The 24,127-nt window shown below is 37.2% G+C and overlaps 1 protein-coding gene across 1 annotated transcript; it reads right to left on the bottom strand.

Annotated features, from left to right (window-relative positions):
* Positions 1-29: 29 nt before the first annotated feature.
* On the bottom strand, positions 30-23,904 carry rnf32 (ring finger protein 32; the record flags this gene model as incomplete). The annotated part of the gene is made up of 7 exons (XM_079259952.1): positions 30-260; positions 1,150-1,317; positions 4,684-4,792; positions 5,622-5,779; positions 6,992-7,134; positions 7,222-7,456; positions 23,785-23,904. 7 exons carry the CDS (start codon positions 23,902-23,904, stop codon positions 30-32), a joined length of 1,164 nt encoding a protein of 387 aa, XP_079116078.1.
* Between the last annotated feature and the right edge of the window lie 223 nt (positions 23,905-24,127).

The raw sequence follows: 24,127 nt of genomic DNA, 5'->3' as shown, positions 1-24,127 counted from the left end.
ACAAAACACCATCTTTTCTTTGTTAAATGTTAAAGGAACTTTTTGTGGTAAGTAGATCTGCATAGTGGACACGTTGGTCTGTTATTGGCACTAAAGGCCTCAAAAGCCTCTAAACAGAACTGATGGAAAAGGTGGGAACAGGACAGAAGTATGGTGTGTCTAACTTGTTGGTGGTTGGATCTAGCAGACTCTGTTTGAAGGCTGGAGTTCCACATTGCAGTCAGGCAGATAGGGCAGTCCCAGAAACCTCTTTGAACAACCTGTTCAAGTTTAAAGAAAACAAAATTAGTTCTCTGAGTTACTGAGGAATTTTTAGCTCCTGCTCCAGGGGTGACGGATTATGAGGATTTTTTAAAGAAAAATTAATAGAAATGTGCATATTCGCTATTATTATGCCCTAATCAGCAAGACTGCTAAAGCCCTGCTGATTAGGATGTAATAATAGTGATGTCCCACAGCCCCAGCGAAGGCCATTTCATTAAAATAAAACTATCTATCCGCACTACCTGACAGGTTCAATTAGAAGGTGCTAATATGTTAATCAGGGATAAAAGAAATAAAACAGCACATGGACAGCTCCACCAGCGATTAACTAATGGCAGCTTCCTCTATTTAGGGGCTAATGTGCCCAGCTGTTCAGTGTTTCATAATGAGCTGCACTCCACATTATGGAGCATGCACACATGAAAAAAGATGCAAGGTATGTGTTAAAGGAACATTTCCTTGTTTGATACTTGTCAGGGCTGAGCCACTCCTGCCTTGTTCAACCTTTTCACACAAGCTAAAAAAAAAAAAAAAAAAGTCTTGCACACACCCCACCCCCTCAATTGAAAACATCACTGTCTGCAAAGAAAGGCAACAATGGAGCCTTAAGGAACAGCAAATCTTAATGTCTTTTCAGCTCTTCAGTGATAGTCCACACGATGAAAAGCATGTCATGCATAATCTTTTTTTTTTTTTTTTTAGTAAATAAAGGATAGTTCACATAGAAAAGTGAATGATCATTTTAGGAGAGCTGTGTACTTTCTATAAAGCAGCTGTGATGTTGTCACATTTTGCAAGCATTAACATGTCAAGAGGAAGGAGAAACTGAAAGAAGAATCAGACTAGGATTAGATGTTTTGTGGGGCCTTGTGTCTTGTTTCAGACCTGATTCATTATGCGGTTCCAGTCGTTCTCCTGAGGTTCGGAGAATCTCTTTCTTTCCAGCTGCTGGAACACTCGTCTGCTTGATGACAGTGAGCGGTCGATATCACTCAGAAAAGCCTCCGAGTCGGTGTGACAGTATCGGACAAAGCTGTCATTCAACTCCTGCAACTAATTAAAAAAAACATTTTAGTGGCACAAAGGACGTGAATGTTTCATTCACTTACACAATAGAGTCGTGTTTTTGGTGAAGACAAATTGTGTGTGTGTATTGTAACAGCTGAAGCATGCTGACAGGGTGCAGTTGTTTAACAGCCAGATCAATACAGTCACGTCTCCCAGTAACATGGACAATTAATGGAAACCAAGAAAAAAAAAAGAATTAAGATAGTGCTGAGTAACATGGTAAAAACATATTTCCCCAACACCTTCTCTGCTACAGAAATGATTAGGTGTCTATTACTGACACCTAAGCATTAAACAGAGCTCATGATTGCTTTTTGCAGGAACTACCACAGTCCAATTCTTTGGGAATATGGGCGTTTTAGCACCTAAGTGTGAGTTTGCATTTCACATGGTGGGTATTTTATTGACAGATTACAGCATTTTAGACCTAATGTGTTTTGGCTCAACTAATATTACAGGACTATTAAAGATTCTGTATGTCCCCACCACAATGTTCGGCCTAGGAAGAAAGGATTTGAAACAGAAATCTAAAATTTAACCCCTTTTTGGACAAATGACCAAATCTGACCACTTAATTGGACAAAACACCTCTGCATGCTAGTCCACAATGTCATGGAAACACACAAAGTTCTCTCCACCAGTCATGAAGCATCAGGTTACATCTGAGCAACTTCACTACAGTCTGCTTTCCGCATCAAATTTGAAAAAGAAAACAAACAAATAAAAAACCCTTAGTACTGCCCACTAACTACTGTAAAACTTTTGTTACTTTAGAAAAAAGTATTTTGGTTTTAAGGTCTCTTATTTAGGTTTTACCAGCCTCTAAAATCATGAAAACACTCTTTTCTATTGTTGAAAATGTGAATTTCCAAGTTTTTCAATGACTGCTTAATAAAGACTTAAAGAGCTTTATTTGACTTTTTTGTAAACACGAATGCAAGTTTTTGCAGCTCTGATTGTAGGATGTAAATTTGAAATAAACCAGCTTTAGCCAGAACCCATCTCTTTTCCTAGATTTGCAGCATCTGTTGCTAGGCAACGATAATAATAAAAAAGGAAAACAGCCAAGAAAGTAGCAAGAGTGATGTTTCATAAAAAAGTACACTACACTAATTAAATAAAATTAATGAAAAAACAAGGAATACTTGAAACATAAGGTCTTCCTAAAATACATTTACATCAACCTATCTGTGGATATGCAAGCATTTACAAAATCACACATCACACATGTTATTTATTGATTTAAAAAACTATATATGACAATCAAGTTTCAAATAATTGATAAATATGATTATATTCTTAAGGAATTGACTGTCTGATCTACACGGTGACTAGTATAAATCCCACTTGGCCAAGATCAGAGTTGGAATCTGGTGGGAATCAACTGCTCAAACTATGCTGCACAATGTTGTAGAAAAAAATTAGTATTTTTTCCAGTAGTGTTTATTTGTAACTGAGAATAGCTTTATTCCCCGCTGGCACACGTGTTCTTGTTTTTTTCAGTCTCACACACACACACACACACACACACACACACACACACACACACACACACACACACACACACACACACACACACACACACACACACACACACACACACACACACACACAAAAAAACCCTCTCCTTTAGCCTGTCACAGAGACATCAGAATTGCTTTACAGCAAGGCTTTTATCACTAATTAAACAACTGTTAACCATTCAGATGGAGGGTTTTATGTGCCTGGCTGACTTTTCGACAGTCAGGGCAAACAGTACAGCCTCAGGTGAACTTTGCCTTGTTCCACAGTAGATGTGAATGAGCGATGACATTGAGAACGAAAGAGGGGGGTAGGGGGTGGTGGTGGAGGTGAGCATAAAGGCGTTATCTCATGGCAATCCATCTAGATGTCGGTATTCTCTTCCTTAATGTGTTGACAAAGGAGTGGAACTGCGAGGCAGTGCAAAAATCCTGATATCTGTTTTTTTTCCCCCAGAGATATTAGGATTTGCAAAGATGCTTTATTGCTTTCTTTTATCGTGAGGAAAACTAAAAAAAATTAGTTTCTCCATGTCAGGCAGGTTCCAGCTTAGCACTAACGCGCCTGTTTGTATTACAGTCAGCTAAGCAAATAACCCTTCCCCTTGAAACTTGCGTCAATCAGACCTGTCAGCTCTTGAACATCATCCTTACTATGACAAAAGATATGAGACAATCTCATGACCACCCACCAGTATTGAATCACATAACTTGAATGTAAAGTGGCTGATACAGAATGTGGACTTGGACATGGCCTAACACGTTAGATCAGAGTTAACTGGCTCAGGATATGCTATGTCTTTGTTTAAGTGACATGTAAAGGAACTGTTTATAAACAAAATATTTTAGAACTGCAGGGGGATGGGTAGGACACTCTGACCCTTGCTACATATTGTAAGTCTGGCCCTCATGCATATGTCAATCTGTTTAATCAGCCACTCTGAAGCAAGCACTCCGCATGATTGCAACACTCCACACTGAATTAACTATTCTCTGCTCTTCACATGACATTGGACATCTATGCGCTAGAGCTGTTGCTTTTGTAAAGAAAAGTGTGGCAGGGGGCTGAAAAGAAATTAATCAGCATCAATGGAAAGCAGATGTTTGGTGGTGAGCGGTGTTGACCAGTGCAGCCTTTGGTCATCAAAGGCCTCAGCTGGGGGAGATTCACTAGGTGGCAATGTTCCCTTTTCCTCTGAGCCACCGCGAGAGGACCATAGCTGAAGAGTTAAACAACCCTAAGTATTGGTTGCTTATGAGATCAGTGGTCAGACATTTGTAAATATTTCCTTCATCAAATCAAGTCGTTGTAAGATGAACTGCCTTAAGAGAGAACAAATCCTGAAATGCATTAAGTACCCAAACACTTCAATCAACTTCTTCACCTCTTCACCCTCTTTCACCCTGTGTGCGAGGACCAGACACGTTTAGATGGATGAAGGAAAATCAGACCCAAACATGCAGAGCAGACATTGTGCTGTTGTGTTGACCAGAACATCACCAGACTGTTTAAACTAAAGCACAAAACTCTGTCCACATTAAAACAAATAGCATATGATTCACAAAGCATAAAGGGTGCTTTAGAGGTGACAGCAAGTGAGGGTGTATGAGATTGGTTGTGTGTGTGTGCGTATTAGCAGTGGGGTCAGTGAGAAATCTATGTCTAAACCCTCAAGCTGTAAGGCTCATTTAGATTATTTGATCAACTAAACTCTTAAAGAAAGTCCCAGCAAAACGTTGACATATCATGCACAAACACCTGCTCAATAAATGATAAAAAGAATCCATACATACCCGATGTGATGATGGAAAAGTTTAAGAATCAACTCACCCTTTCCTCAAAGAACTTTCGTCTCAGCTTTTTGTCTTTTGGGCACATTGTGTTTTTCATATTTTTGTACCATTTACGAGCAACATAGCCCCGCCAGTATGCTTGAATTCTAAACACACACAAAAACAGAGAAATACTCAACATGATATATAATCTGTAATATGTATGCTTGTTAACTTTACAAAACCTGCTAAATTAAATGGTTAACACTTTTTAATCTATTTGAACTCTTTACTACTTCTATGTCAACTTTTCTAAAAACATATCTCATTTAGAAAATCTTGGTACAGTGATCCCTTGAATGCAGCTTATATTCTTTGTAGGTCATTGCATTATGTTTTTAGTTTACCTTGTACATGTGTAGACATTCATGCCTTTAATTTATAGTTATTTCATTAGTCTATTATGGAAATCAATTTTACATTTGAGTCAGTAGGACTATTGAAAAGGCAATATGGTTATCTTTTACACTTAATATGTTTAACCTAAAAACAGCTACACAGACAGACAATATTGTCGGTACCCTTCAGTCAATGAAAGAAAAAACTCACAATGATTATGTAAATAACTTGAATCTGACAAAAGTAATAATAAATAAAAATCCTGTGAAATTTAACCACAAGAATCAGACACTGCTTTTCAACCATGTTTCAACAGAATTACATAAAAAATAAACTCATGAAACAGGCCTGGACAAAAATGATGGCACCCTTAGAAAAGACTGAATTTAATGTTACCAAAGGGAAATGTTAATCCGAGGCGTTTCCTCAAATTAGCATCAGAGGTGTCTACAGTCTTGTAATCAGTCAGTGGGCCTATATATAGGGCTACAGATAGTCACTGGGCTGTTGGATGACATGGTGTGTACCACACTCAACATGGACCAGAGGAAGCAAAAGAATAATTTCCTTAAACACTGTTTGGTTGAGTGAGTTTACCTAGTAACACACTTTTGTCTGTAAAGGTGAGCTGCATCATGGATCACACGTGTTTCATACTGCTCCCTTCTGCACATCGGGCAGCACTTCTTCCCAGAAAACTTCTCAAAAGAGTGCAGACACGCTCTGTGAAATATGTGAGAACAAGACAGCAACACCTACAAAAAAAGAGAGGGTAGCAAAACACCTGCAGTAAGTCAAGAACCACGATCTAAATTTTTAACTCAAGATTTCAACATTCATTCATTCATTAGGCTTTTGGATGTTTGTTTGGATGAGCTTGAACAGAGTAAACTGTTTGTGCACACACAGGTTGTGTACATGAGCTTTAAGCCAAGCAAAATCTGTGTGTATTCATGCGCAGATGTGAATGTCTGTATCTGCCTTTGAGTGCTATTTGCCAAGAGGTTAGGAGGAGTCGGCATGACCCCCAGTGGGGCAACTGGGACTTGGACTATAGACTCTCTTTACCTGTGAGGGGGACTCTTATTGTCTGAAAAGAAATGACTAAAGCTATGGGACTTGGCACACACACCAGTTTACTCAGACCTCTGAGGGAGAGGGGGGAGCATATTGATTTCCCATTGTTTTGGCCCAACCAACACACTCCATCACTACTGAAAGGGCCCCCTGTAGGGTACAATTTCCAGGACCTCAAGCCATTAAACCAGACAGAAATTTCATATCTCTCTGAGCTTTCAGGCTGTAGGGTGCAGTTTATAACTACAATTACAGCAAAGAAATTAAATAAGGCATTAAGAAAAGTAGACATTTTAAATTCTCAATCTATGACAGATGAATTATGATTGGCACTGAAATCATGTGAGCTAGCTAGACAGGTAGTATTTCAGTCCACACAACTGATTCAGAACAACAGTTTTATTGCAAGACTGTAAGACAATTGCATTGTTTCAATAAGAAGGCTTGCAGGAAAATGCCACATCAACAAAGATTCCCTCTTGTCACTTTCTCTTGTTAGCAGGCTCTAATTACCCCCCTCCCCTCCAAGTCAAACTAATATTTACACATGCATCTATAGCAACTGTTCTTTGTAAGGCCACCTATTCTGGTCTCACATTCTTGAGGAGATTGGCATCTTAAAAGAGGATTGGAAAGGTGTAAAAGGCTGAATGACCCTCACAGTTACACACTGATTAGTACATCATCACATCACAGTAGCGTTCCAAGTCGGTATGGGTAAATTTGTACAGTTGTCTACACAGATTAGAAAATACAGGAACTTCAGGGGAGAGTGCGGCTGTGAATGAAAGCACAGGTTTCCCTGAAGACACACATAACACTAAAAACATGCAGGAATAAAATGGCTTTCTTACAGAAAATTAACTGTAGCTTCTGTGTTGGGGAAATACCTGAGGCTGAAGGAGGAACTCCTCTCGGCATATAGCACATGGCTGAGCTGATTCCTTCTGTAGCACAGACCTTGCCTTAACCTGGGTCCATTCGTCTTCTGTCAATCTTTCTCCAGGAGAAGCCACCAGACCCAACTTCTGAGCTGAAATGATTCAGAAAAGTATTAGTTTTACAATTATTAGATACATAATGAAGTCAATGCAAGCCCCTTCCTCAGTGCTTGTTCAACCTAATGTTAAAGGAGGCGAAGCAAGATCAAGAACATATTCTTGCTCCTCTTGCTTATCTGGTCTTTGTTGGCTCTTTGCTTTTCTTCTTGCTTGGGGAATTTGGGATGCTGCCCTGGTGCACCTCACCAAAGGGTCAGAAAGTGATAAATCTGGGAGCATCAAGCTTCGTATGATGTGGTCTTGAAATGCAACTGAAGCAAACACCAAGCTGCTGCTGGCTTTCGCCTTCTGGTTCTGTAAAATATGTTTAATAACACAAAATATCAAATTATACACTGGGGCTCATTCAAGTCAAACTTAGGCCACAAAGGTAAATGCACAGTTGTCATTAACAATAAGGAAAAATAGTGGATAGCTAATTAAAATAAATGCACTCTTCAACAAAATGAAGGCATAATGAATTAAATAAATAACTTTTTGGCCACAAGAAAAATGCTATTAGTCACTAATACCGCAATGAGTGTATCTTGCACCTATTTTTCAAACTAAAACAAGTCTAACTTTTTGTTTGTTTGTTTGTTTTGTGTTGTTTTAATGATAACACATCGTTTCTCTACGAATATTACCGCCAAGTCTTCAAATGTTTCATAACAAACTCATTAAACTAACTGGCGAGAAAAAGACGACACAACCCTGTTCTACTGTGACAAACTAAGTAAAATTTTACCGTCTAACATAGTTTAAAGATCAATGTAACATAAAACAAGAGTATTTAGTTCCTTTCGAATGATTAAATAAATGGCGCAAAAAGCTTTTCCAAACCTTCCGCATTGCCATCCTGTCAGCATTGTTTGAGTGGTTGCTAGGTTACCAAGTTCTGCTCATTACATCACTTCCACCAAGCCTCATGGCCGTTTTTGATTGGCTATGCCGATTCGACGTATGCCTTTAAAATAATACAGCATTAAAAAATTATAAATAAAAACAAACACAAAACTTTTAATGTATCTGTAAATGTTTTAAGGTCTGTATATTTAAATGAAAGGCTAATGTAAATAAATGCATTTGCTCAAGATTGTATCTCATAGTTTCTTTTTTTTTCTAAAAAAGTCAAACTTAAATATTCATGTTGAACTGCAGTTTTCAAGTAGGCTAGAGTAGTACTGCGGTGTAGAATAAACAAAACAGAAATTACATTTACAAAACAAAGACTCAAAAGTCATTGTTCAAAACACATTGGTCAGAAGTACCCATGTATAAAACTTAAGTGAGAACGTCGATATCAGACAACTTTGTTTCAGAAAACATTAAGCAGAGAGCTTAGCAATATTTCAGACAAGACAACAATTTTGCAACATTTTGGAGAATAAAACAATTTTTAAAAAACATATTAGTGTTTGTGAAACATACAGTTTTAAGCTTTTGAAAAGGAAGCCATTTGTTACATTTTGAATATTAGTTTATTTAAGATTTGTTACATGTATTTTGTGTTTATCTGTATTTCTGTTTTTTGTTTTTTTTTTTTTGTTTGTTTTTTTTTTTGGTGAAATATTATGTGGAGAGTGGTTGGGGTTTTCTTGCTATGTTCTTGTTTTTTTTACTTCAATATCACACCAGTAGAGCCCAAAATATGTGATATAAACTACATTTATATCAACAAAGACTTACCCTACCTTTGTGTTTTCTTGAAAAAATTATCTTTAAAATTAATATAATTTTTGTCCGATAAATGTTTGTGCAGTTTCCATATTTTTTCTATTTAATTCTAGATTGGATCATAATGTTCTTTATCAGCATCTTTCAGTGAGTGTCTATATGATTTATCATGTTTTTGACCTGTTGCAACTCAAAAAGGCATCTTGACACTTTCACACAATTTATCCTGAACATGTTCTACCAATGCAATTCAGACACCAGAAATTTAATAAAACATTATTACCCTATTGTTATTGTTTTCATTGAAGTAAAATTATTTTTCACAGACTGCCTCGCAAATCTTTTTGTGTTGATATTCTTTTCTCTAGAACAAAAACACCATTTAGTTCTTTGAAAACTCTGCATCTCAATCTCACTAATGATTATTTTATTGTCAGGGAGTTGTCAGTGATCAGTTGGAACCTGACTAAAGGGGGTTAGTCTGTGTGTCTAGGTGACTCACAGAGCTGTTGTCAGAATAGGTGCTGAACAAAGCTAAGCTGCTCATACCTGTGCTGTGAGCTAAGGGATTCCTCGCAGGTCACCCTTACATGGAAAACCATGCACACAAACACACAGTACAAACTGTCTCAGTTGTGAGCTTGATGAAAAGTTTGCTTTATTTCTCACATTCAAGGCGGGGGTGTGTGATTTTTAAAATGCTTTGCAGCCTTGATTGACTTTGATGTGCTCAGTCAGAATCAGTGAAAACAGATGGTCGAGGAGAGAGCTAACATCGAGGCCTGTCAATCCAGGGAGTCCTCTAAGAAAACAAAGTGAAGACCTGGCTCAGGGAGTGGAGGAAACCCCTGAGCTTCTCAAGAGGCTGCCACATTCTTAAGATTAGGACTAGAAAAACGTAGACCTCTGCCGTTAATGCCCCAAACAAAAGAATGGAACAATTTATTAGTTAAGAATTCAAGCTCAGAGCTCAATCAAAGGCCTGTCCTCCACAGTGCCAGACCTGAAGCTTTGGTTTGTTATTTTAAGTAAATAATCATGCTTAAAAGATACGGCAAAGATGGGGCTCAAGTCCCCCAGAAAGCCTGCATTCTTCCAACTGTCAGCAGAATGGATTTTAGTGTGCGCTTTAATTTTCAACAGGGACACTGTTTGTCTTTTCTCTATGAATACCATTTTAAAGAGCTTTTTATTTAACTTTCTTTCCAATGGACCTATTCCCCTTATCTGTGGTATTTTTGAAGAGACAACTCACCTTGACATGCAAAGAGCTGATGACTTAAATGAAGGACTAAAAAAAAATTTGTGGGAGGGGGTGGCACTTTACAAATTTGCTCTGAGAGGAGGTTGATGATCAAGATAACCTATCAGTGCTAATGTATATAGCTCAGTCACTGTGACTCATCTTGAACACCTCAGGAGATTAGATTTTAAACTAATATGATGCTCAGTTGCATTTTTATAACTTAACATCTGCACTGGTGAGAAAATCCAACACTTTGACAACATCAAGTCAGTTCATACACATAAAACTATTCTGTGTTCCTACACATTATGATATATTGCATTATTGTCAAGTGAATAATTGCTGTGAGATATAGATGAGAAAGGGCAGCCCATAATGGTTAATTAACAATTATGTCAGCCAGTGAGATGACCAGGAGACCAATCACTTTGATAGAAGACAGTGGAAGGGAACAGAAATCAAATTATTTCATGACTTGACCCATAATGCTTCCCTAACATGACTTTAATCACTCCACGGTGCACAGGAGTCCCCCATGGCTGTCTGGGAGTGTAACAGTCATGAGTGGTGGACAGCAAGGCTTTACTATTTGCTATTATGTCCTGCGTCATTGCTGAGTAAGTAAGCTATAAAAGAACACAGCCATCATTACAGCCGTTTGGTTGCTTTTCAGAGAGATGGAGCTCCTAATGATTAGACATGTCCTTTGTAAATGAAATACAAATCACCCCAGGCTTTTGGTTTTACTTCATTTACTAAGTGCTACATTACCTCATACTTTGGACCTAACAATGGATTTCCTATAAATCTCCGGGTAGTTGAAATGATGAAGGAGCTCACATATCACTAGATGTGCCAGTACTTATTAGCACTTGAGAAGTTATTGATCTGAGATTTTGATTAGTTTCCACCAGTGGCATTCAGAGGCCCATTGAGGCCCCCCCTGTACAACTTGCTGGAACTTCTCTCCATTACCTGCAGTTTGTGCTGACTGCCAGCCTGAGCCCTGGCAAGGCGACAGCCACTGCAGTGCCCAAATGCCAGGAATAATAGCATCTTGCTCTCTGTTTCCCAATTCTTCTCCATTATTAAGACATAAATAGATCAAAAGCAGAGGAAGGCAATAATGGGTTTACTTACTGAACAAAGTTTACTGTATGGGTCAGGACCACAGAGGAGAGATGTTGGGAAATGAACAGTTTGCTATGACAATGTAGGCAAATTTAATAGAAATGGTAGATCCATTATTGCAGACGGTGTGACAAAGATAATCACTTCGAGCAAACGGATGCTGTTGGAAAGGTTTCTTATCGCGGCTGATCAGTTTCATGAGGAAATGTGGGCAATGTTAAAAAATATATAATTTCTCCAAAACAATTAAAGAAAAAACTACAAGCTCATTAAGTCGTAAAAGTAGCCTGTCTTCTAAAAATGAACATGTAGCACAGGCCCATATCCTCTAATAATACCATTATAACTGAATGAACATAATATCTGTTCTGCACTTTGTCTGACATAAAAAAGGAAGAAAATGGTCTTGTCAATTGTTGAAGGGTTACCACGTGTTATTATATTCTACAGTCATTTAGCAGACACTTTTATCCAAAGCTACTTACATACAAAAACTTGGAAGATTGGAAATAGTTTGTTACATATACAAGGTTTTAGATTAAGTAACGATATAAAATGGCTGAAATAAATGGCTAAAGCAAGTGTGAAGCAACCAGTAGGTGTAGAATGGACAGTGCATGTGACAGCCAACTGGATAACCTCTTCTTGCTCTCACTTTAGTCACATAAAAAAACTTAAACAGTAATCCTTGGTTTCAACTAACAATGCATCAAACAACATACCATACACAGTCATTTCTAAATATACATGGTTAACAGCAAACTCAGTATCTGGGCTAGCTGAAATGAAATTGTACCTTTTTTGATGATGATATTGCACTTGTAAGGCAAATTACTAAAGTTATCATGAAAAGAAAAGAGAAGAAAAGTGTAGTGTATAAATCCCAGTTAATATGATAAAGTTGTGTTTTTAACACAAACCATAATGCTTTCCTAAAGCTGACCAAGTAATTCTGATGCTTGAACAGAGTACCTGAACAGCCATTAACAATAAAAAATTTAGTTATAAAGTCGTGCAATTGTACAAAAACAGTGCTAAATGTGATGCTAAGGGTGATAGGCTCCTTACACAATGTCATTGCAAGGTTGCATTAGGTTGGATTGGAAAACTGTCTTGTATTCATTCATAAAAGGGACCATACCTGTCTTGCTGTGCTGATACTTCTTTGTACACTACTTCTAACTTCCTGATCCTGCCATGAGGCTACAAGGGTCTGCACAGTATTATGGAAGACACAATTAACCAAGAACATTCATGAGCAATATTTCTCTCTCTTTTTTTTTTTTTTTTTCATTTTTAGTTTCTAATTAAACTAAAAGAAAAAAATCAGTGATCAGAAAATTGTTCAAATGAAAAAAAAACTTCTAAGACCCATAAACAGTTGAACTGGTATTGTGAGAGGGAAATAAAACTATGATTTTAATGTATCACAAGTGGGGGAAAAGTCAGAAATCACTCCATTTGTCAGTCAAAAAACAAAAATCTGTTATGTTACTTGTCTGAGTTCAACATGTATAGAATATTTCAATGTAATAAACTGCAGCAGGATTCAGCCATTTCTGGCATGGTTTGCAACCATCTTTCTCCATAATGGACAATAATTGAGTAGAATACATCACTTTAGCTAGAAATAGACCACCATAATGGCCATAAATTGTGCCCTGTAAAGACACTGAAAATCCAATCATGCCTGCTGTGTGTGAAAGGCATTGCAACTTCTGTGCTTTCCCTTTTATCCTTAGATTTTGACTCCATGCTGATTACATACAATCACACCCATTTGAGTCAAATCACACCTTTTAAGCAGAATGCAATCAGTTGACCTTTGTAAAGTGTTAGTGGCACAATGTATATTAGCATATCTGAAAAAGGGTTCTTGATTTAAATTTGACATTTGTATGATGTTACATCCAGATCCTTAAATGTAATTTGATAATATTTCTGACATCAGTCCAATAAAATATATACATCTTGAACTGTTAAGTTAGCTCACAGCTGTGGGGAATCTAACACTTATTCATCAATCTGCTTAAAGCAGAAACTGTAAATATAAATAACTTATTTAATTTTCTTTTTTAAAGGAGTGCCTGAATTAAATAAGCAGAGCTGCTTGAGATTTTCTTACAAACTCTGCCATAAATCACCAGCAGCAGCTATTTAATCTGATTGAGCTGGTGCACAGAGCCTGAAGTTTGCCTATGCTGGGGGGAATGTGTTTGTGGTGAATCTCATAAATGCCAAGTTCTTTGGGCAATAAGAATAAATATCACAACCTCTCTCTAGATTTACCACATAATTGGGGACTTTCCTCATCTGCACAGAACCTGCTGTCTCCTCCCCCTACCCAGCATGCACCACTATGAATGATCCTATATTAAGTGAAGTGAGGAATATGTAAGGAGGTAAAGCTTGAAATATAAGAGCATTTATAGAAAAGCTAAAATAGGGAAGATGTGAATGACTAAAACTATTTCATTTTAACACTGTTGTTTCATTGTCAATTGGTGTGTCATTGTTCAGTATACTCTAAAAGTTTACATTGAATTACAAATACTTAACCAACACATTAGCACATTAGAAATATGAGAATACAATTATTCCTTTTATTGTTTTTATGCAAAGACACAGAAATAAGGTGTTAGAGCGAGTTCATGTCTGTATAGAATGGAGGGAATGTGTGGGGGGAGAGGGGGGTTGGAGCTGCTCTGTAGCTGCATATATGTGGATGTGTGTGACTGAATGTGACAGAGATAATGACGACTATGTTCTTTACATTTATCACATGTTGTATATTTTGATATGTGAGGAAACCTGCCATGAAAAGCACTTTATAAATAAAGTTTTACCTGATTTGATAATACACATATATGCATTAATTTGTGTACAGCGCCTGTAGAAGTTTGCTTCATATTTATATAAAGTTAATACGGAAAGTTACAGAATTAGTCTTTTTTCAGGTGGTACCCCCACATGTATACAAATATATATATATATATATATATATATATATATATATATATATATATATATATATATATATATAGATATATATAGATATATATGTATATATATATATATATATATATATATATATATATATATATATATATATATATATATATATATATATATATACATATATATATACATATATATATATAGATATCTATATGTATAGATATCTATATGTATATATATTGTGTGTGTGTGTGTGTGTGTGTGTGTGTGTGTGTGTGTGTGTGTGTGTGTGTGTGTGTGTGTGTGTCACCTCCCCACTCCTCCCCACCACTGTGCTTTAAGGATTTAAGGATGTAAAGTACCAGCACCCTCGTCCCAGCTGTCCGGTACCTGTATAACTGGTGCCAGAGCTTGGTCCCCAATACTGGCAGTAAGTCGGACTAATTTTCTGTGAGGTTTGGACTCTGTCAAGGCTGCCCAATGCCACTGCTTCTATTTATACATTTTATTAACAAAATTGATATGTGCAACCTAAATCTTGAGGGTAAATTCTACAAGACACATCTCACTCACAACAGTTTCCAGTACTTTGCCATCATTTACTCAGCAAAGCACCACCAAATGATTTCAAAAGCACAGTCATTAACAAAACATCAGGTCCCTGCAATCCAAAACATGTTGCTTTCTCAGTCAGAGGAAGACTTCTTCACTAATGTTTCATTTACACTCCTAAAAGTATATTAAGATTAAATCAAACAGGCCCTATCGCTGGATTTCTTTTGTAATTTTGGTGAATGATGACAGGTGAAGGAGCAACACTTATTTCCATGTTACCCAGCACAACAAAGATAAATGCATTCTTTTCTTTTTATAATCTGTCTGACTGTGTGCCTTCCCCTTGTAATGTAAATAGTTAATTTCTGATGTTCAGCATCAGTGACACTATTTGAAAAAGAGACAAATGACATAATAATGATTATTTAAATAGGATAGTAATAATGTAGTGAAAACAGCTTATCGTTGCATTGATTTCTTTTTGGTAATTGGATGAAACTGTGGGTCCTCCTTTGTCTCAAACAAAACAAACAACAATGACAAAATTTTTTTTATTTTGTACTGCTTGATAATATATAACTACAGTTTCCTACTCTGTTAATGTCGACATAGCGGACTTTGACTGGCAGTCTGTGAAGAGGAGTGGGATGGGAAAGTTGAAGGTGGAAACATTTAGTTGAAAATGGAAAAATTGCTAATGAGGAAAGAAGTCCTGGTGATCTGCATCTGCTCTTCCACTCCAGATATCCCAAAATAGTTTATTCCCCAATGGCAAAAATCCACCATTCTACATTATTGTAACTTATGTCTATGCAATACTGACAGTAATTTACATGAATCCCTCCCAGCAGAACCAACGATGAAGTGTTCTCCTGACCTGTGCCCATCAGCCCCACAGCTAACATTTCTGCATGAATTGCTTTGATTGACTCGTCTGTAAGGGGGACACTACTGGAGAATCCAGTGGGAAAAGTGACAAGCTACTGGCTGTTTGCCTGCTCGGTCCTCATTGCCAAAGTAAACATAAGAACTTCTTGTCTTTTCACACCTCCGCCTGCTCCTGACAGAGAATTACATGGAACAGAATCAAGAAGAGCATCAGATCCAACAGACAATGGTTTGGCCTACTTACCAGTAGCAAAAGTGTTTTGATAGCCTTATTGCTGCAGAGTAGTTATTTCAGTTTCTTGATTTTGTTTTGAATAAAGGAAACAGGACTGCTGCAGGTTGTATTGGCTGCTAAAAGTTTTTTTTAAAATTTATTTATTTTTTACAAAAGTAAGAATATATCTTACTGAAAAAAAGCCAAAAGATCAAGGTTTCTGAGGCACAGTTGTCACTTGTTTACATTCCTGTATGATGTCTCCACAAATCCATTTTAGGAGAGATAAAATGCTGAAGAACTGATGACATTCAAATGTTTCTTGGAAATATTTTTAATTAGTTTAACCTTATGTTGTGGTCATTAACACTTAGTCACAACATGTTAGATATTTGTGTATTTTCACCCCAATGTGTGTGACCTACTGAAAATAATAATAATTATTTTCAGTACGCCACAGCTGCGTACTGGGAACTGAAGATGTCATCTAAGCACAATACCTGGCCTTCTGAAACTTACAACCTTTGAACTGTCGGTACCTGAAATGACAGCATCCATTGAGGCTATACATGACATGTCAGGCTAAACAAGCTGGCGTGTAAGCAGACTTTTCAGGTCATGCAACACTGAAACCACAGACAAATTCTTTATTGAGCAGCTCTCTGACCATACAGAGATTTACACACCTGTACCCATACATACACACCCTACAGTGTACACTCATCTCACCCAAGCAGCAGTGACTTCAAAAGGAACAAGGAGATAAAACAAAATGAATTGCAGACACATCAAGCATCCCATGCCCTTTAAAGCTTAATTATACCTGTTGGGGCGATGAGAGACACATCACAGCACCTAGAGATTAATAAACAAGCGGTGCATCCCATAAAGAGTCTGACAAGTCCCTGCTCATCACCCCTCACACTCAGTCTGGAGCACTTATATCAAAGTGTATTAAACAGGAATTAACCTAGAACGGCCTTGGCTGAGGTTCTCTGTACTCCTTGTCCTGCTGTCCAGGCTGTCTTTCGCTGTCTTCCTCCTCCACCTGTTTGTCTAAAGGTTGGTGAGAGAATGACCGAGACACACACTTCAGAGCAACAGTCTCAGTCAGAGCTTTTATCTTTCATTGCCATGTCCAGATGACTCGACAAGGCTTTGTTCCTGCCGACGTGGTAAGTTTCACATTTGCTGGAGTTGTGTAAACAGACACACCTTTTGAGAAAGATGATGTGAATGAGATGAAGTTACTAACTGCTGCAGCTCTGCAGCCGTTGCTGGAGGAAGGAGCAGAGGGAGTATTAGATTGCCTCATCTTGAAAAGGGATACATGTTGAGTGAGGTTTAAAGTTGCGGGGAAGACAGTGAGTATATGAAGTAGAAACTGTAAAGCTGTGACATGGTTTCCCCCCAACAAACAGTTAGTCAAATCATTTGGGAAAGCAAATCTGACCATAATATAACTTTTTATGTTAATACATAAAAGAATGTACTTCCCATATCCAGTATGATCTTCTGTACTGGTTTTGGAACAACAGGTCATTGAAGAGAATAGATGGATAACAATAATAATGTCAATGTAAACCTGCCCTGATAATAATGAACCACAGGCTAATCACAGACAGAATGAGGGCATTGGATTCGACTCTTTGTTATGTTGTCAGACTTTTGGTATTTCAAAAGCCCCTTTAGCCACTGTGCTATGACGCTGCTGGCAATGCATACTTCTTGCTTTAAGCTGCTTTCACCAACAAAAAGTGATTTAGCCTAATCATTTCACTTAGACAAGTCAGTATTGTTTAGGGTGTTTTTTTTGTTCTTGCAGTTTCGTTTTAGCTGCATGCACTTCTTTACGGTATATTTCAGCCCTGAAACAAGAAACTGCACACACTAACTTCACTTGCATCATCCTTTCAATGGATGTCTTCAACAGACATGTAGTCTGTGAACACAAACACATAAAGCATGACAGGTCCTATTCTGTACAATTCATAAGCAACACACCATGCAATAATTTCAAGCTGTACCAAACAACATTTATATAAAAGCAATGGTTTAAATGACTTAATGTGGAGTAATAGGAGAGGTGTGAGAACTGTAGTGATGTGTGGTACGTCTTTCCTAAAGCACAACAAAGCTATTTTGCTTCTTTTGGCTCATTCTTTTAATTTCATGGCTAGCAGGATAACTGTTTTGGTTTTATGACAAAGGTCTCAGTAATTCTGCTTCTAACTGACACAAGAAAAAGAAAGAAATGAAAAGCGATAGATCAGCTTTAAAACTCCAGCGTAAGACCTTATATAGTGAAGTAGTGATGCACTGGAGGAGCACAATTACAATCCGAAATTTTATTTTTTGCTAATAATGTTTTATTTGGTTTTATAAAGTTGACAACATACTAAAATAAAAAAGAGAAAGAAAAAAAAAAAAGAACACACGTAAACAAGAACTACAAACGTGTATGCAGTACTGAGCAGGTAAGACTTAGGATCAGAACTAAAGTACAATGACCATACAAAGGATGCATCATAAGAAAAAAAAAAAAAAAAGTCCAATGTAGGCATCATAAGATCAATTACAACGTATAAAACCTGAGCTTTTAATTATAATATTTCTAAAACTTCTGGGCAGGTAATCCAAAAGGGGTTGCCAAATTTCTGTAAATAAATCATCACTCCCTCTTAATTTAGCGCTTATCCTTTCCATTGGCATCGCTCTAAAAATTTCACGGTACCAATCTGTGACTGTAGGTGGTTTATCCATGATCCACTTATTAAGTATGCATTTCCTGGCCAGTGACAGGAGTTTTTTCAGTAATTTTGAATTGGAATATTTACTTGTACTTGGTAGTCCCAATAAAAATTGGCCTGGTTCTATCAAAATTTTGCATTTTAAAATTGCCCCAGTCTCTTTAGCTATGCAAGACCAGAAGTGTGATACTTTAGGACATGTCCAAAAACAGTGCATATATGTAGCAGGAGACTGCCTACATTTTAGACATGACGAAGATCTTGCAGGATCCATCTTGTTCAAAATGTAAGGAGTTCTATGTTGCCTATGGAAAATTCTAAAGTGCATTTCTCTTAACCTGTTACTCAAAAACACTGAGTGGATATCACTAATTACTTTGTGCCAGTCAGCTTTCCGTATAAGATAATCCAATATCCTCTTCCCACTTACTAATAATCTTGTCAACACTATCCCCAGAATATTTTTGTAAAACACCATAGCATCGAGAAATAAAACCTTTTATCATTTTAAATGATACCATAAATCTCTCAATTGGATTAAGCAAAGGTTTGTCCATATGTAAAGATTTTATATGGGTATTAATAAAGTGTCGAATTTGCAAAAAGGCAAAAAAAGCACTATTAGGAAAACCAAAGGTCTCCTTCACTTGTGTAAAGGACATAAGACTACCATCTTCATTAAAAAGATCATTTACAACTCGAACACCTCGCCAATGCCATTCATTAAAAACAGCATTGCTTACTCCAGGAGGAAACATACGATTATTAAGTATAGGTGACAAAAGTGAGAAACGTCCCCTCATCCCCGTACAAGATGACATATCTCTCCAGCTTTTCACAGCATTTATCAAAATAGGATTACCACGCGCTTCCGATGAGAGATTCTTAGCTGTAATCTCCCCTAAGAGATTATAGGGGGTGCATGTCCATGATTCAAGAGAGTCCTTGTTTCCATTTAGGTAAGCCTGTATCCATTCCCAAATTATTCGACCATGACACGCCCAGTTATACATCCTGATGTTAGGGAGGGCCAATCCTCCTTTCTCTTTCGGCAGTTGTAAAACACCCATCCTCATCCTAGGTTTCTTACCCTTCCAAATAAATGCCGAAACATCTTTTTCAATTTCTTTAACTTTTTTCTTAGACAGATATATCGGCAACATTTGTAAAGGATACAAAATTCTGGGGAACACGTTCATTTTTAACAAATTGATTCTACCCATCCAGGATATTGGCAAATCTCTCCACCTAATAAGGTCATTTTTAACTTTCCTACATACATCCTGAAAGTTACATTTCAATATTGTTTCTACACATGAAAAAATCTTTATTCCCAGATAAGTGAATCCCGTGGTAGACCAAGAAAATGGAAAATTAGTCAAAGCCGGTGGGTCTCGCCCATAACCCAAAGGCAGAGCAGCTGATTTGCCAAAATTTATTTTATAACCAGAAATAAATGAAAAGGTCTCAATGGTTGTCATCAATTCAGGTATTGACACTTCTGGGTTAGAAATAAATAACAATATGTCATCAGCATAGAGAGCAATTTTAAACGTACACTTATTTATCTCAAATCCAAAGATACTTTTATGGGACCTAACAGCTTCAGCAAGTGGTTCAACTGCCAGAGCAAAGATTAAGGGCGAAATGGGACCCCCCTGGCGGGTTGATCTGCCCAGTGTAAACTCAGATGATTTTACCCCATTAACCAAAACACTCGCTCTCGGTGAGTGGTATGGTAATCTCACGAGCTGTATGAAATTTGTGCCCAAACCGAATTTCCTCAAAACTGTAAACAGGTAAGGTCATTCGACACGGTCGAAGGTCTTCTCTGCATCTAGTGATACAATTAGACCTTTCTGATTGTTACAATGTGCATTTTGAATAAGATTGAGTACTTTCCTCATATTGGTATGTGTAGTCCTGTGTTTAATAAAACCAGTTTGGTCTGTATTAATTAGATTTGGAAGGTATACTTGAAGTCTTTTAGCTAATATTTTAGAAAAAATCTTACTATCAACGTTTATCAAGCTAATGGGGCGGTATGAACTGCATTTATCAGCAGGTTTATCTTTTTTAAGTATTACTGAAATATTGGCCGAATACAAAGATTGTGGGAGAGAGCCTTTTTCCACTGAATGCAAGTACATATTCAACAAAAGTGGATTTATAGAATCCTGAAACGTCTTATAGAATTCTGTGCAGTAGCCATCTGGCCCTCCAAAATTTTGTCAATTCCGAAATCCGAAATTTTATGTTCTTTAAGCTGTTTTTCGTTTTAGAAATCATTGTCACTTACTGACTCGTGTCTTAATTTTTTCTTTACATATGAATCATATGAATTTTCAGCTAAAAACATTTCTTTCAGTGAAGTAAAAGCAGGATGTATGCTACTTCATAATGCATGAAGGAAACACACATGCAGAACTCCAGGATCAGGCATTACAAGGCACAATGACAGCGTGTTACTCTCTCTGATAAGGACATCATTACAGTGATTCTAGCATCTGCATGTACTGCATGTTTCAAATATTATCTGCTTTTGTTTTTTGATCTTGTCCAGCATCACACAGTAAAGCTAACACCTAGCTATTGAGGATAGAGAGGAATTTAACAGCTTAAAAGCTGAAGACATGCAAGTGGTCTCTGTTTAAGATTTGTCATATACTCTGACATATTAGAAAAAAAAAATCCACACATCACAAACAAAAACAAATATGTTAATTCTAAAAGTACTTATTGATGCATTATATTGGTGTATATTCTCAGTCAGCCAGGTCATGGTAATTCTAAGAGCATGAACTGAAGCCTGTCAAAAAATATTATGCCTCTCATTCAAAAGATTTCTTTCATTCAAATTATACAGAAATGTTTTTAAGATACAAAAAGAAGCCTTACTGTTTCCTAAATGAAAAACAAAAACAAACAAACAAAAAAAAACAAATTGCACAAAAATCCAAAGAATTTATTTTCAAGTCCTATTACTGCGATTCTAACTGTATGAAAGTGAACTGTATTGGACTTGATGAATTGAATTGAATTGAATTGAATTGAATTGAATTGAATTGAACTCAATCGAATCGAATCAAATCGAATCGAATCGAATCGAATCGAATCAAATTGAAACAGAGTCTACACAGTGGTGGGTTTAGAAAATGAATGGATGAAGTGATCTTGTCTAAATTGAACAGAAACAATGTCTCACATTTGGAGTAAGTCCAACAGCTTTACTTATGCAAAGATTTGAACATAAACCCTTCCCATTTTAGCAGAATTACTGAGTAAATTTCCCAGCATTGCAAAATGAAGGGAAGACTGTACATAAGGAAATGTTTAGTCAGTCTTAAGTCTTTAAATGTGTCAAAGACTAAAAAAAGCTTTAATTCAAACAAGAGACAAAGAAAATCATTTGAAAAACCTACAGTACACAGACCCTTAGATTTTTCACTACTCTTAAGTTCTGTTAGGTGTCATTTGACAGATACTATTATAACTACTGTCTATTAGAAGAGCCTGTGTGTTGTACAGCAGGGGAATGCTGATAGACTTGAGCTAAATGAAAGAGCTGACAGAGACTCTGGAAGAGCGGTGTACTATAAATGATCATGCCTTACCATTGATTTAACTAATGATGAGTGCTCTGAGTGCAACAATAGTAATTTTGTCATAAAGCTGTCAGCAGTTAATCAATCTGCAAAGGGTTTTCCTCCTTCAATGTAAGATTTATTAAATGTTCATTGAGGCTTGTTCAGGCTTGCTCATGCCTGTCTACACAAAGCAAGTCTAAATGTTTCACAATGACTTTGATGTTCCCATTTGTCACTACCTCCTTTTTTTTTTAATTTTACGTGAGCTTTTTGCTTGATAAAAATCAAGGTGACATAACTGTACAGTTTCCCTACATTTGAACACAGAGAACAGTTCATGGTACTTCTCTCACCAAATGTATGCAGTTATTTATTTTGCATCTTTGGTTTGAATATCTAGCCTGAGCTCCTCAGGCTATGTCTCATGAAGTTGTGGCTTGCTCATTAGATGCCTAAAGGACTTTCAAGGCCTGCCCTGCGATCTGCCAACAATAGGAATTTCCCCAGCTGACACAACTTTTACACAAAAAGGAGTTATCTTGCAAAGTTTAACCTTGTTTCCTTTTTGTGGCAGATTCATGTCACTGAAGAATTTTATTACATCAGTTTTTCAACTAACCCATTCATGGCACATTGCATAGAGGCCGGTATATATATATATATATATATATATATATATATGTATATATATATATATATATATATATATATATATATATATATATATATATATATATATATATATATATATATATATATATATATATATATATATATATATATATATATATATATATATATATATATATATGTATATATATATATATATATTCATCCATTCATTCAGTCATTCATTCATTTTCCGAACCGCTTATTCCAATTCAGGGTCGCGGGGAAGCTGGAGCCTATCCCAGCCGGCTTTGGGCGACAGGCAGGGTACACCCTGGACAGCTCGCCAGTCCATCGCAGGGCTATATATATATATACATATATATATATATATATATATATATATATATATATATATATATATATATATATATATATATATATATATATAGATATAGATATATATATAGATATAGATATAGATATATATGTAATTATACTGTAGTCTTAGCTGTTCCTAGGACTGCGCTTTTCTGGACAGAGATGTCTGATGTTTCACCAGGTATCTGGTGTGGGGGCACATGGTCCCCAGGGCTCCGATCACTATGTGTACTACTGTTGCTTTCACCCTCCAGGCCTTCTCCAGTTTTTCCTTGAGGCCTTGGTACTTCTCCAGTTTCTCATGCTGCTTTTTTCTGATATGTCCATCATTGGGGATGGATACATCGATCACTATGGCTTTCCTCTGCTGCATATCCATGATCACTATGTCCGGGTGGTTGGCCACCACCATTTTATCTGTCTGGATCTGGAAGTCCCAGAGGATCTTAGCCCCCTCATTCTCCACCACCTTGAGGGGAGTTTCCCACTGGGACTCAGGGGTCTCCAGTCCATATTCTGCACAGATGTTCCTGTACGCTCTGCCGGCTACTTGGTTATGGAGCTCCATGTATTCTTTGCCTACCAGTATCTTGCACCCTGCTATGAGGTGCTGGATTGTTTCAGGGGCTCCTTTGCATAGTCTGCACCAGGGATACTGCCTGGTATGGCAGATCTGGGCCTTGATTGCTCTGGTGCTCAGGGCTTGCTCCTGTACTGCCATGATTAGTGTCTCTGTGCTCTCCTTCAATCCAGCCCTCTCCAGCCATTGATGGGACTTGTTTATATCGGCCACTTCGGTGATCTGCTGGTGGTTCATTCCATGCAGGGGCTTTTCCTTCCATGATGGTTCTTCCATGTCGTGTTCCTCCAGACTCCATTATCTGAGACATTCACTATGTGCCTCATCCCTTGGTGCCCTCTTCCTGATGTATTTGTGGACCTTGCCTCCAGGGTGGTCTGCCACAGCCTCATTGAGTTTGCAATGAAGGT

This window comes from Telmatherina bonti, assembly GCF_933228915.1.
Source record: "Telmatherina bonti genome assembly, chromosome: 20".
Taxonomy (NCBI): domain Eukaryota; kingdom Metazoa; phylum Chordata; class Actinopteri; order Atheriniformes; family Telmatherinidae; genus Telmatherina; species Telmatherina bonti.
Note: the sequence above shows the minus strand (reverse complement) of the source record. Positions and strands in the feature narration are given on the sequence as shown.